A 15,334-nucleotide genomic window follows, 5' to 3' on the forward strand; every position below is an offset into this window, starting at 1 on the left:
TTTTCTCCTCTGACTTATTTTTTGTAGAAATCGATGGCTTCATATTCAACTTTTGTGCAGGCGGCGATCCCACGTTTTGATGGTCACTATGACCATTGGAGTATGCTAATGGAGAATTTTCTACGGTCAAAAGAGTATTGGCCGATTGTTGAATCTGGAATTGAAGTAGTAGCATCAAATACAGTCTTGACGGATGCCCAGAAAACAGAGTTGGAAGGGCAAAAGCTAAAAGATTTAAAGGCAAAAAATTACCTTTTTCAGGCTATTAGTCGTCCCATCTTGGAAACAATTCTTAGCAAAAAAACTTCCAAAGATATTTGGGATTCCATGAAGAAAAAATATCAAGGCTCTGCTAGAGTGAAGCGTGCACAGCTTCAAGCTTTAAGAAGAGATTTTGAGACTCTACAAATGAAGGATGGGGAATCTGTCACCAGCTACTATGCTAGGACTATGGAGATAAGCAACAAAATGCGATTTCATGGTGAGAAGATGGAAGATGTCATCATTGTGGAGAAGATATTGCGTTCCCTGACACCAAAGTTTGATTATGTCATGTGTTCCATTGAAGAATCGAAAGACATAGATGCATTCACTCTTGATGAACTACAGAGTTCCTTGCTGGTCCATGAACAGAAGATGAACCGAAGTTCAACTTCAGAGGAACAAGCTTTGAAGGCTTCTACCTCTACTCATTTCTCAAATTCTAGAGGTCGAGGTAGAGGTAGGGGAGATCGAGGCACTAGAGATGGCAACAGGTTTTTCGAAGTCAATGATGATCAATTCAGGGCAAAGGCAGAGGACGAGATCAATATTTTGACAAAGGCAGAGGACGAGATCAATATTTTGACAAAGGCAGAAGACGAGATGAACATTTTGACAAATCCAAGGTAGAGTGCTTTCGATGTCATAAATTTGGACATTATCGTTCTGAATGTTATACTAGGCTGCCTAATGACAAAGGAAAGGAAGAGCAATCGAATTTTTCCGAAATGAAGGAAGTGAAAACTTTGTTGATAGTTGTTCAAGCTAATCAGGAACCTGTCTCTGATGTTTGGTATATGGATACGGGCTGCAGTAACCACATGTGTGGAAGTAAGTCTTCTTTTTCTTATTTTAATGAAGGCTTTCATTCTACAGTAAGCTTTGGTGATTGTTCCACTGTGAGGGTGATGGGAAAGGGTGATATTGAGATAAAACCAAGAATGGTTTTGTAGAAACAATTTCGAATGTCCTTTACGTTCCTGACTTGAAAACTAATTTGTTAAGTGCTGGTCAATTGCAAGAAAAGGGTTATGAGATCACTATTCAAAAGGGTGTTTGTGAGATTTATGATCCTACTAGAGGAGCTATTGCTATTGTGCAAATGAGTTCAAACAGGTTGTTTCCATTAAAGATTGAAAGTGTGCAATCTTGTTTGGTAGCTGAAGTAAAAGATCCTTCTTGGTTGTGGCATTTTCGTTATGGCCATTTGAGTTTTGGTGGATTGAAGACACTCCAACAGAAAAATATGGTGACAGGTCTTCCTCATATTAGTATTCCTTCCCAAGTTTGTAAGAAATGTGTTGTTGGCAAACAACATCGTTCTCACTTTTCCCAAGGAAAGTCATGGCGAGCAAAAGGTGTTTTGGAGCTAGTTCATTCCGATATTTGTGGCCCTATAACACCACTTTCTAATGGAGGTAAAAGATACTTGATTACCTTCATTGATGATTATACTCGAAAAACTTGGGTTTATTTTTTACAGGAAAAATCAGAAGCTTTTTGTGCATTTAAAAGCTTCAAGGCTCATGTGGAAAATGAAACAGGAAAGATCATTAAGACCCTCCGAACAGATCATGGTGGAGAATATTGTTCAACCGAATTTAAAATTTTTTGTGAAGTTCATGGCATTCGAAGAGAGCTGATCGCTGCTTATACACCAGAACAAAATGGTGTTTCAGAGAAGAAAAATAGAACCATCCTCAATATGGTGAGAAACTTGTTGGCAAGAGGGAGAATATCAAAACCTTTTTGGCCTGAAGCAGTAAATTGGAGTATTCACATCCTGAACAGAAGTCCTACATTTGCTGTTCAAAATATGACACCATAAGAGGCTTGTAGTGGAAGGAGATCAACTGTAGATTATTTTAGAATTTTTGGCTGCATGGCTTATGCACATATCCCGGATGAGAAAAGAAAGAAACTTGATGATAAGGGAGAAAAGTGTGTCTTTCTTGGTGTTAGTGAAACATCCAAAGCTTATAAATTGTTCAATCCCTAAACCAAGAAGATTGTGACCAGTCGAGACGTTGTCTTTGATGAAGAAAACACTTGGGATTGGAATAGGCAGCAACCTACTCAAGTTGTTTTTGACAACGATTCTGAAAGCGAGCCAACTCCGGCAGCCTTTATGCCTGAAAATTCATCAGAAGCAACTCCAACAGTTGCTGAAATTTTGCCAACAACAGCAGAAGCTACTGATGCAGCAGCTCGATCTCTTCATCGTATTCGAAAAAGGCCCGCATGGATGGAAGACTATGAGGTAACTGAAATTGATGATCCAATCACTCACTTTGTTTTATTTGCAGATTATGATCCTACAACTTTTGAAAGTACCGTCAAATATGCAAAATGGCGGAAGGCGATGGATGATGAAATTGACGCTGTTGAAAGAAATGATACTTGGGAGCTTACTGATCTTCCAAACGGGCACAAAACCATTAGTGTAAAGTGGATCTTCAAAACAAAACTAAAGGAAAATGGTGAAGTTGATAAGTATAAGGTGTGTTTGGTAGCTAAGGGATATAAGCAGGAATATGGGATCGATTATACAGAAGTTTTTGCTCCCGTTGCAAGACACGGTACAATCAGAATATCCAAGTTGGAAGCCTTCCGCCTGCCCGCACCGGTGTCGATACCCAAAGAGAAATGAGACTAGCGCGAAGTCATGCAGACGTCATTCAGCAGCAAAGCAGCCAAAATATTCTTTCTTACCATTTCCGGCTGAGGAGAGTTAAAGTGTATATATTAAAGAAAGCTCTTTATGGATTAAAACAAACTCCACGAGCTTGGTATAGTCGCATTGAGGCTTATTTTTTGAAAGAAGGCTTTCACAAATGTCCATATGAGCACACTCTTTTTGTTAAAATTGGAGATAAAGAAAAATTGCTCGTTGTTTGCTTATATGTAGACGATCTTATATTTACTGGAAATGATGATGCCATGTTTAAAGAATTCAAGAAATCTATGATGGTTGAATTTGAAATGTCTGACCTTGGAATGATGCATTACTTTCTTGGCATAGAAGTGGTACAATCAGCTAATGGGATCTTTATTTCTCAAAAGAAGTATGTGCGAGATATTTTGGACAGGTTTCAAATGAAGAATTGCAATCTTGTAAGCACTCCAACTGAGTTTGGCTTGAAGCTAAACAAAGATCATGAAGGGAAGAAGGTGGACAGCACACTTTACAAGCAAATTGTTGGCAGTTTGATGTATTTAATAGCAACAAGACCAGATATAATGTATTCTGTGAGTTTAATAAGTAGATATATGGAGAATCCAACAGAAATGCATTTGTTAGCTGCCAAGAGAATCCTTCGTTACTTACAAGGAACTAGAGATTTTGGGTTGTTCTACAAGAAGGGTGAAAAGTTAGAGTTGTTCGGTTTTACTGGTAGTGATTATGCAGGAGATCAAGATGATAGAAGGAGCACTTCGGGCAATGTTTTTATGTTGGGCACGGAGGTTGTTTCGTGGTCTTCTAAGAAGCAACAAATTGTCACCTTGTCAACTACAGAAGCTGAATTTATTGCTGCAACAGCTTGTGCTTGTCAAGCTATCTGGTTGAGAAGAATTCTTGAAGAGATAAAGTTAAAGCAAGTTGAAGCAACTACAGTATTTTGTGACAACAACTCAGCAATCAAACCCTCCATGAATCCTGTGCTACACGGAAGAAGCAAACATATCGATGTGAAATATTTTTAAGAGATCTCAGCAATGATGGAATAATCAAACTGGTTTATTGTCGAAGTGAAGACCAAGTTGCAGATATACAGACCAAGCCTCTCAAGTTGGCTACATTTGTGAAGTTGCGTGGTCTACTTGGAGTTTGTTCACATTTTGCTGTAAAGGAGGACTTTACATAGGGTTGATTTTCTTTTAAACTGATATCTGCAGATTTCAGCTTAAGGGAGGGTGTTAAGATTTAATGTTTTATTTCATATTTATTAATTGAAAGCTCTAGTCATTGGTAGGTTTGTCCGAGTCTTTAGGTATTTGGTTATTTGATTTCGTGGCTGAGAAAGTGTTTTATGTGTGATCCTATTTTATAGGAGTTGTGGTTAGTGCTAGGGTGAATCATTCTGATGTAAAGCCTATTTATAGGCCTTTTTTCTTTATCAAAGAAATTGATGATGGATAGAGCTTTGCCATTCCAACACATCTCTTTTGTCTTTCCGTAACTTTGTATCATGGTTGGTATACTAACGAGACCTTGGATCCACCTTTGTGAGTCAAAAGGGTTGCAACATGCAAGCCAAGACTTAGGACTGCAATGAGGAGGAGGATTTCATTGAAGAGGAGACAGATAAATAAATCAGTTACTTGAAGTATCTAAATAATCATATTCTAAATAAATCTGATCAATATCAAAGTTTCTTAAAATGGCTTGACAGGAACTTTTATCTTAGGCTTGTATTATTAGGTTGCAATGTTGCAAGGAAATAAAAAGGGGCACGGATGTCGCGAGGATCCGTAAGGGCACGCATTTAGTCCCATAATGGTTGGGCATTAGGAGGACATGGGTATTTATGCAGGGCTAAGAAACTCAAATAATATCTTTCAGTTAATTTTTTTATATAAAATTCTCAGTTATTATAAATGATATCAGATGGGACCTAACCCATAGTATATATGGACTAAAGGATACTGCACGTCTATTTGACCTGACTATAGTCCGATTATAGTATTCGTGATTAAATTTGTCTGACAAGGATGCCAAGCTTAAACAGAGCCTTATGGAGCTTAAATAGGCCTATTTGGGTGGGGCCATCAATTTCTATGTGCAGGATGAATAGGAAGCTACAAAGTTACATGCTCCCAAAATCAAGGGACATAAGAAGAAGAGGGACATTTTAGTTACAATGAGGATTTCAAGGATCTTGTGGTCTTTGGTTATGACTTTGTAGCGCAGAGATGGACATAAATAGAGAGATTGGAAGGAGATGGAACGCTTGTGTGAAGGAAAAATAAAATGAACTAGATTCCATGCATTTTAAAATAAAACGCCGAATGTGGCAGGAATTTTGTTTGTAGTGCAACATGGACTTTGGTAGGGCTAGTTTGCTAGAGAATTAAATAGATATTATTTAGATAACCATTTTTTAAATAATATTATTTTGAATAAGCCCCTAATTATACAAAATTCAACAGGAGTAGGCTAGATTTGTCTTGTTTTGGCATTCTTTAGAAGCATAACTTTGAAAATTCATATGCATTCAATAGACATCAATATTTGATTATATGAAACAACTAGCTTTTAGTAAAGACATTGTTCAATAGAAAGATTGTAATTTGGAGAGTATTCACTGCATTAGATGCGACCGCAATCTATTCCGCATGACCACCTTGAGATGTTGTGTTTTTTCTTGCATTTAGAATATCAACTTCCAACTCAAATACAATAATAGAGAGAACCTTTACTTCCATTCTGAAGTTCAGTACAACCAGCTACAATGCCTTTGAATATCATATACTCAAAAGGACCTAAGAATGATACAAAATTGGATTTGAATTGGATTTAATCCCAAGCAAGTAAGGTCTGTATAACTTGTATGACTTTAACAGGTCAGATTTGTTGGGTGTCGCCTCTTGCAAAAGGACTCGATCCTGTCGCAAGCCTCGCTTAGTAGATCGGGAGAAACACCAAAGAATATCCTCACCCAGTTCTTCAAACCAATTACAAAACCTAAGTGACAATAAATTCACAATCAGTAGAGCAGTATATGTGCACTGAAAACATGTGAGGACTTGCGCGCGCATGTATTTAATCCTACATCGGTTATATACTTGGTGTATTTTGACTACTTATGAACTCAAATAATACTTTTCGACTAGCCTTTTTGAGTAAGACTCTGAATTATAAGAAAATAGACATAAATATCTATTCTACCATCAAAACTCCCAAGCACATCATGGGGGCTCCATGCACAAAGGGAGTCATCCATCTCCATCAATGCATTGCAAGTGTCAAACTCTAGTAAAAACTAAGTGGAAGTCAAATTTTCAACTTACATTGAAGTAATTATCAAGACAAAGGAGGAGATCGGAAGCTAATAGACTAAGGATTTTGATCAAATGATGTTAAAATGGATACCATCATAGGTGAAAAGGGATCCTTCTCTTTGCTTACATATGGGTTGCTGGGAATATCCATCACTTTTATATAGCAAACAGTCAACTTGTTAGTCAAGGCGACTATCTTTAAAGAACAGGTCTAAAATTTTATAGTCAAGATTTCCATGACATGGTCTTCCTTGTCTAGGTGAAAGAACTGAGGCAATAACATGACAAGGTTCCAGTTTTAAACCATATATCAGCCTATAGTAAAGCAAAACATAATTGTCAAAAATAAGTTAAAATCTTTCAAACTATTATGTACTTTGTGGCCAAGACTGGCTGAAAATGCCTAACTTGAATGTAATGACTGAAACAGTCTCACGAAAGCCTGAACAAATATTTTATCAAAGATTTGCTCAAAAAATAAGCAATGCTAGAAACACAGGCCAAACTTAACTAAATAACAGAGCATAGGTATTTCAGGAGTTAGTTTTGCCCTTCCCTATTGAGAAATAGAACATATTGGCCTTTAGAAACAACTAGATGATCCTTGCCTGTGATGACAAGTCATGGCTCATATATCTTACTTTCACATAACTCTATGCCGTACCGTACCGGACCGGACCGTATGGAGAATAAAGTACCGTACTAGTTTAGTACTGATACCAAAATACGGTACGAGGGGACGTACTACCATTCTATATGCCGAACCGGCCTCTATACCGGACATAAAATAATAGGATAGCACTAGCACGAGGCCCGGTACCAAGACGGGGTACCTTGCTCAAAAATATGCATGGACCCCTGCTCAAACTGCAAATTTTAATAATACCAAGAACTTATATGCATTTTTGTCCCCTAACAATTCTCCTGACTCATAGAAATACATTTTCTAGCACCGAGCAAAATAACTCAGCATTATATCTGGAGAAAGTAAGGTTTGAATGACAAAAACAAACATTTATATACATACGGCGACCAGAGCGATTTTGATCTTCTTGCTCAGTTTCTCTTGTTTATTATCAGATCATCAAAACCTATAATGATTTTAAGATTCCTACCAATGCCTTGGTCCTAAAATATCAGACTCAATGTGGCTGACGATCACCAGACTCACTCAAACCTGTGGCCCTAGCCCTAATACCAAGCCTGAAGAATCCAAGTGTTAGAACTAGAAATCTATCTTTCACTCAAAAAGAAAAAAAGAACTAGCAATCTATGAAGTTGAACTGAATCCCTTACCAGAAATTTATTTATTGTGTACTTGATTGATGATAACATGTTTTGCCTCCAGTCTGATGCCTATGAAACCAACACTGACTTGTCGTCAATAAGTAGATAGCATCCATGTCTTAATTCATATTCTGTGTAAGACTCCTGAGTTGCTGAATTCTGGGGAAACTTGCACCAAGCTTTATGCTCCAAGAAGCATAGTTATGTCTTTAGCTTTACACAATTATTACATACAGTGGCATTTTCTACTTCTAGAGCTGCCACTTGTTTTTTTCAAAACAAACTTCTTATTTCGACTTAAAAAGCTTGCCACAATACATTGGAAATTTTCAAATTCCAACCTAGACTCTTTCCTGTTGCTCTAATTTTAATTACAATTACAACACATAGCCATGCCACTTGATTAAAACTATATGCTTAATGGAAAGGAATATGCATTCTAACCTGGTAGCACCAAGACAGATTCTTCTTTTACCAACTCCCTAGCAAAGTCCATGTCATCCTCTATGCCAAGTAGAAGGCTTGTGTTGACTTCGGCCTACCATTAAACAAAAAATGGTAATGTCTGACCTTAGTAAGCTGACAGCAAAGATATATACATATGAATTAAAGAGCCAACCATCATGAACATTGAACCCTGAGGCCTTGAGTAACATTGCAGTGCTTCAATTTGATCAATTCTTGTATAAAGTGTTTCGGCCGAGGACTCCAATACTGCAAGGACATTCTTGTGAAATTCTTCATGTGAATCAGAAAGAATACTAGGAACTGCAGCCTGTTGTGAAAGGTCACATGAATGAGAGCTGTTATACCAGCTTGAGCAAAGAAAGAGCATGAAAGTAGATCAGAGTTAAACCTGAATTACAGAAGCCGGACCCGACGTCACATTCAAAAGCATCTCAATTGCCACTTTGACCTTTCACAGCAAAGAAAGAAGAAAGCATGCCTCAACATTGTTAGAATTTGTACAAGAATTTCATAAGAATCAAGCAGATTGAATCTTGCGACGGTCAAATGTCTAGAAAAAGAGTTAGAAAATTTTGATTTGGGATTGCTTCTGTGATGCATGGCAATCAAATTATCTGGGTGCCCCATAGTTAAGGCCAATTTAAAAGTTTTGAAAATGAACAAAGCCAATTTGGAAGTGTTTGCTGCGCCATACTTGTTTAAAAGTTTCATGAGGATCGCATATGGCTATCCATCCAAGACGCCATCCAGGAACCATCCAATGCTTTGACAAAGCTCCTATAGTAATAACTGGTGTCAAGTGAGCGAAGGAGGCCAGTGGCACAAATTTGCTATCACCATAGACCATATGTCCGTATAACTCATCAGCAATTATAGGGATATTCAGGTCTCTTGCAGTTTCAGCAATCTGCAACCAAAAAAAAAAAAAAAGAAAATGTTAAACTATACTAAATTAGCTCTTCACAGTTCACATGATCATTGGAAGAAAGCATATATCCAAACATGAGTAGGCATAATTCTTCATGAAAGATTTTGGATGGGCATGTTCGCATGTTTCAAAATTTTCGAAGGACATATATATTCAAATTTTAGGCTTATCAAAAGGTAAGCAATGTTTAGACACAATCAAAGACATTACCACCAAAGCAATATGAAATGAGAACCATTGATATTAAACCTGTAAGCTATTTGGTTATTAATCTTGTAACAACCCAGAATCTCACCCAAAATAGCTAGCCGGAAGTTATTATTTGGGTTCCTTGATCCTGTATAAGTACCCAAGATCTACCCAGCGAATAACCGATGTGGGACTAAACACACGCCCGCATGGGTCCTCACATACTCCCCCCGTTCAAGCCCTGACGTCCTCGTCAGGCTAAGGGTTCATATCTATTCAAATCTAATCACAAACACCACGATTAGCCCGTAGTCAGCCCCAATAGATCCGTGCTGCAGTGTCCCCTAGTCCACATAGGTTATGGGCCGGGTCCGCTCTGATACCATTTGTAACAACCCAGGATCTCACCCAAAATGGCTAACCGAAAGATATTATTTGAGTTCCTTGATCCTGTATAAGTACCCAAGATCTATCCAGCAAATAACCGATGTGGGACTAAACACACGCCCGCACGGATCCTCACATACGCCCCCCGTTCAAGCCCTGACGTCCTCGTCAGGTTAAGGGTTCAAATCCATTCAAATCTAATCACAAACACCACGATCAGTCCGTGGTCAACCCCAATGGATCCGTGCTGCAGTGTCCCCTAGTTCACATAAGTTATGGGCCGGGTCTGCTCTGATACCTTTTATAACAACCTAGAATCTCACCCAAAATAGCTAGCCGGAAGTTATTATTTGGGTTCCTTGATCTTGTATAAGTACCCAAGATCTACCCAGCGAATAACCGATGTGGGACTAAACACACGCCCGCACGGGTCCTCACAAATCTAATAAACAAAACACACTGAGCTGTGGCAATTGACTGACATGGGAGTAAAGGAGATCTCGTGTCAAGAATAAAAGCAAGCAATTGACTGATATGCTCTTATTCGCAAGATTTAAAAATGTTTTAAAAACCAACACGAATATTTTAAAAAACTTACTTTAACCCCATGGATGATGAAAAAATCAAATGGTAGATGATATTCCCATTTCATGACAGCCAAATAGCATGTGCACACTTTCATTTTCATTTTTTTGGGAAATACTTTTCACTTTCCACATTTCAATCACTACAAACATCTTTTCTAGGCTATGTATAAAGTTCTTTCTTTTTGCAACAGGTTGATAGTTAGTAATGGAAATACTAAGATCAAAATATACCAACCTATAAATTAATGAAAGTAAAAACAATATGTGTATGTGCATGTAGATATAGAGATAGATAGAGAGAGGGGGGAGGAGGAGTAGAGAAGCAGCTGCAGCAGCAGCAGCAGCAGCAGCAGTTGTATCAGCAATGGAAATGATCGGCTGACCTGATGGAGGTGCTCGGAGGAGAAGACGGCACCGCAGGGGTTGTTGGGGTTGATGATGACAATTCCAGCAGTGTTGGCATCCGTCAACGAGCGAACCTTGGTGAGGTCGAGCTCCCAGCCATGGCGGGGCTGGAGGTGGTAGAAGCGGGCCTCGATGCCGTAGAGCTCGCAGGCAGCCACGTAGGGGCTGAAGCCGGGTTGGGGCAACAGCAGGTTGGCTCCAGGGCTGGCCAATACCATCATGCATACATGGATCGCATGCGTTCCTCCCACCGTTAAATACACGTCACCTTCCTTGATCCCATGCTCCACGTCCCTTGATTGGTATTCCGCCACTGCCCTGTTTATTTTGAGAAATGACAATTTTAGATATATGCCCTTCTTCTCCTCCCACAAGCCTGCGGCACCGGAAGATGGCCGGGCCGGGGCGGCCATGAGAAGGGGCTAGGCCATGGTTGGCAATGGCCGCGGCAAGGGCAGCCGCAGCCTATGTGCAAAAAACCGATCCCCTTCTTCGGCACCTTCCCACTATAGGGCGGAGGCATATTCGGTATTTTATTTTTAAAAAAAATTCAGAGATCGAAAATTAAAGTTAGTAAAGTTGTTGAATCCAAAATTTTAGTTATGGTCAATAGGGACTCTTTGTTATACCAGGTCCTTTCAAGGATGGAGAATTAATTATTCATTTTTTTAAAAAAAACAATTCAAACTTTGTTTTACAATAATGCTAAACTGGTATGAAAACCCACACTATTCATGGTCCTTTGTCATGAGCATGTTTGCTTATATTTTTTTTCTGAGCTCCTATTTTATGCTTCATTATCTTTATTTTCCCCCTTCACTTCCCTTCTTTTGTAGGTTTTGCCCCCGCTCGAAGATTAAAAAATGAATTTTGCATTAAAACTTGACTTAACTATTCATCTTGCAAGAAAAGATTTTAAAAAATAAATTATATTTAGAGATTCTTAGATGATTTTATTTTGCATCTAGATAAAAAAAAGATAATACATATTTACTAAATACATGATACATGTCAAATTCAAATATATGGTAAATAATTACGAGTATTATTTGTCCTATATAGTTAGAGCCAAGGGTAAAATTATCAAAGTCTATCTATCAAATTACCTTCCTTAAAAGATAGATCAGTCCACATAAATTATAAATCAGATCTACTTTGGTATTCATTTGTAACGATCTTATTTGAGTTTCTTGTTCCTATTTAAGTATTCAAAATCTATTCAACGAATAATCGATATGAAACTAAACATACGTCCATACAGATCGTCACACAATTGAGGTTCGTTCTCTCCCCCCACCTTCTTCCCCGCCAATCCACCAAAAAAAAAAAAAAAAGACAATTAACTTAAGTAGATGTGCGGTCCCACCGGCGGGCGAAGGGGAAGCCATAGGAGGGAGCGTAGCAGTCAAACGACGACGACGACACCGCATCGGCGACGGCCGCTGCGAAGCGCTCCTTCCCCTTCCGAAAGCACGGGAACGACGAGGCGTCGCCGATGCCCAAAGAGATGAGAGGCTTCTCCCCATTGGTCGTTTTCAGCAGCTCCCCGACGACTCCTCTTATCGATGTCTTGTTTTCCAGTAGAAGTACTGGGTTGCACTGCACTCGGCAGTTGGTCACTATTGCCTTCTTGTTGCTGAGATCAACTCCATTGCTTTTAACAGTTGGAATCTATAAAAATAATAATAAGAAGAAGAAGAAGAAACAAAAGGGAAAAAAAAAATAGATATGGGTTTGAGGGAAATGAGTGCCTGAGGTACTGGTGGTGCCATTGTTGAAGAGCTGTCTTTTACTACTCTGACCTTTTTCTTGGGTTGTTTCATTGTTCAGTTCCTGTTAGGCTGTGGAAAGAAGGATATGAGACTACACCATGAGCATCTAATTCACTGAAGTAGAAGGCAGCCTCAAATTGAGTATGAAATGAACTCTCAGTTAGCTTTAGTTTGCACTGAATTAAAAGCATTGTAAAATCAAAGCAAAAAAAAAAAAAAAAAGCATTGTAAATGATACAGTGAAAAGTATGAGTTAAAGATGTCAGCTTTTGAAGCTGATAACGTCGACTATCCCTATGCTGAACGTTGACAAGCATTTAGAAACATGTCAAATATTATTTAATCCTCCTCTCACTTATTCCTCAATTTAGGATGTTTCTCTTTCACGGGAATGAAATGTGAGCTATTATATACAGCCTCTCATGTTCAACTAACCGGCAATTTTCTTACCTGCCTCGCATTTTCTTTTTCCATTTTCTCCTTGATCATCTCAAAGAGTCTCTAAACAGGTTTTTTTTTTTTTTAAGTAGCTTAAAAAAGAGGATTCTATGGAGTATCTTTGTAGATGATATTTGCGAGACATCTGAATCCAACTTTATGATTCCATGGAGTTTGCTCCAAACGAGCCAAGGATAGCCTCTCTTTTCACCAAAAGAGATACAAACAAGCCAAGTTTGATAAAATTGTGATTGCAATGGAAACGATTTTGATCAAGAGTGGGCATATTAAATGTTAAAATTTTACCATAGGTCCTGGGAGGAGGTCGGAGGCTACCCTTATATTGTAGGTTGCATGGAAACAAAAAGAGAAGCTCGATCGTGCACTTTTACTGGTAGAAATAACATAACAATGTGGATGAAGGGAAAAAAACGTAGAACAAGAATTAGAAGTACCTTGTCCTAACTGCTACTTCGCAGCCTTCATCATCTTCTAAGAAAGAACATTACTTTCAAAACATCAGTTTTAAGATGATTTCAAGATTTGAAGGGATTTGGACTTATTAATTGGATATGGAAATCTGGAGATTTCAATCCTAATTTATAAGTGGGCTGACTGAAAAATGAATGGATTCCACTGATTGCCACACATATTTAACAAAACCGATAATTTTAGGGTTTGCAATAGTGGCTAGCCTCAATTGGATTTCTTTATTAGCAACTCCATATCAAGTAAATTCCCAATTTTAGGGGGGCAGAATTGCTCCAAAGGTGAGTGAGAGAAAAAATGGCATCCACTTGGAGTGGTTGGTGTAGCATGCATGGAAGGGGAGGTCCTTGATCTCCTAGAAATTTATTGGTTCCCATAGGCCTATAATTGTTCATCAAATATGACACCATTGCTGTTGTTTGTAACCAATGCAACTTGGGCTGGAACATTTATGTAACCAATTTTTTTTTTGCTGCATTTGTGTCTCCTATACCCATTTTGCTTGCTTTAATTTTACCTACTTATTCTCTGCATCTGTCTTTTTTTTTTGTTGCTCGAAAAGAAAAGAAAAAGGGAAAGGAAAAGAAAAATGAGTAGGGATCCATAAATGCAAATAAATAATTATTGATCCTTTCTGGAATTCTTCTTTTTTTCTTCTTCTTTTTTTAAATATGATATTTGAAAGTCCTTTGTCGATCACTGTAAGTGACGACATGATCCTACCATATGTTATATAACAACTAAGATATCAATGCATTGGCCAATATACTAACATTAAATTAAGTACCATTCGAGATTCTGATTTAAGAAATAATAATCAAAATCTGATTTAAAATAGTAAATGTTAGATTCATACACCTCAGCTGATATATGATATCATATGATTCATATCTACCAATCTTGTAATATGTTGGCTTATATCAGATGAAATAATTAAGCTTAATTTAATGTTAGGAGGAGCCAATCCAATCACAAAAAAGTTCCTCATGCAATGAGACACTAAGGCATCATCGTGATTCAGGAAAATTAGTACAATATACAATTGCCGAATTATCAGTTGCAATGCTAAAATCCAACTGAGCTTTTATGACTTGCCATGCTAAAATCCAAGTGGGATTGAGGAACTTGTTATTGTAAAGGTCAGCAAATATCTTGGTCCAAGATTAAAATCTTGATTTAATAAGAGTATTAAAGTTAGTCCAATTCCTTTTACCTTCTTGCTATATAGTGCAAGTCATAGAACTACTCAGAACTGAGGCTGAACAAATAGTGTTTGCATTTTTTTTTCCATTTCAGTATTGCCTAAGCCCCTTGTGAGCTTCTTCTTATTGACGGTTCAGCATGCTCAAAGAGAATCATTTTTGCTAACAGCGCAAAGACTTTGAAACCAGACCAGAACTTTTTGAAAACAAATTAGATGAGGCAACTCTTCTAAATCACTTTGTAGTCAAATCTTGTTCGTTTTGGTTTTAGGCACTCTTCCAATCAGATACAACAATAGAAGAAATTTCTTTAATCAAGGTCGAGGTGGATCTTATATTCCCCGGCGAGTTTAGAAGAAATTAAGTTTGGGTTTGGGTTTCAACTCCACCTGCATTCCAAGTTCCACCTAAATCTTTTGTTCCAAAGTTGAAAAAGAAAACCCTGGGAAACTAAGTTTGACTCTTTTAACATTAATAAATAAATTTGGTGCAAACAAGTCACAGAACCAAGACTCCAATAAAGCTCACGCATTGCAGACTGAATTATCTCCTAAATATGCAAGAGATATCAAAGTTCTGGTGGTACAATTCAATGAATTCAGCATTATTGTTTCCTTTAAATCAATCTAACCCTCAGTTTCCCTTCAGTAAGAATATATAATCAAGTAGCTTTTTTTTTTTCATATTTTGTCAGACCTTGAGATTCCTGTGCTTGAGATGCCATAGGGCCATGGAGTTTTAACCATGCAATTAAGTGTGACCTGCACTTTGGAGGGAAGTTACCAATTTAACAATGTTAACCTCTCTCAGGGCTGATCCAGTTGAGGGAATCCATCTTTGCCAATCTGTCCTTTTTTTTCACTTGATCTTTTGTTAACAGAAGAATGTTTTACAGGTCACAAGTTCATGAATTAAAAA

The 15,334-nt window shown here is 37.9% G+C and overlaps 1 protein-coding gene across 1 annotated transcript; it reads right to left on the bottom strand.

The window, feature by feature from the left end:
• Positions 1–5,660: 5,660 nt before the first annotated feature.
• On the bottom strand, positions 5,661–15,230 carry LOC103698735 (aromatic amino acid aminotransferase 4-like). Its single transcript, XM_088710339.2, has 8 exons — positions 12,267–15,230; positions 11,882–12,186; positions 10,494–10,833; positions 8,714–8,926; positions 8,408–8,467; positions 8,171–8,326; positions 7,996–8,089; positions 5,661–5,947 (listed from the first exon to the last, which is right to left on the bottom strand). Exons 1-8 carry the CDS (start codon positions 12,336–12,338, stop codon positions 5,820–5,822), a joined length of 1,368 nt encoding a protein of 455 aa, XP_088566465.2. The 5' UTR covers positions 12,339–15,230; the 3' UTR covers positions 5,661–5,819.
• Between the last annotated feature and the right edge of the window lie 104 nt (positions 15,231–15,334).

The sequence above is a fragment of the Phoenix dactylifera genome, chromosome 14 (genome assembly GCF_051530095.1).
Source record: "Phoenix dactylifera cultivar Ajwa chromosome 14, Ajwa_hap1_PhDact_Kaust_v1.1, whole genome shotgun sequence".
NCBI classification, from domain to species: Eukaryota; Viridiplantae; Streptophyta; class Magnoliopsida; order Arecales; family Arecaceae; genus Phoenix; species Phoenix dactylifera.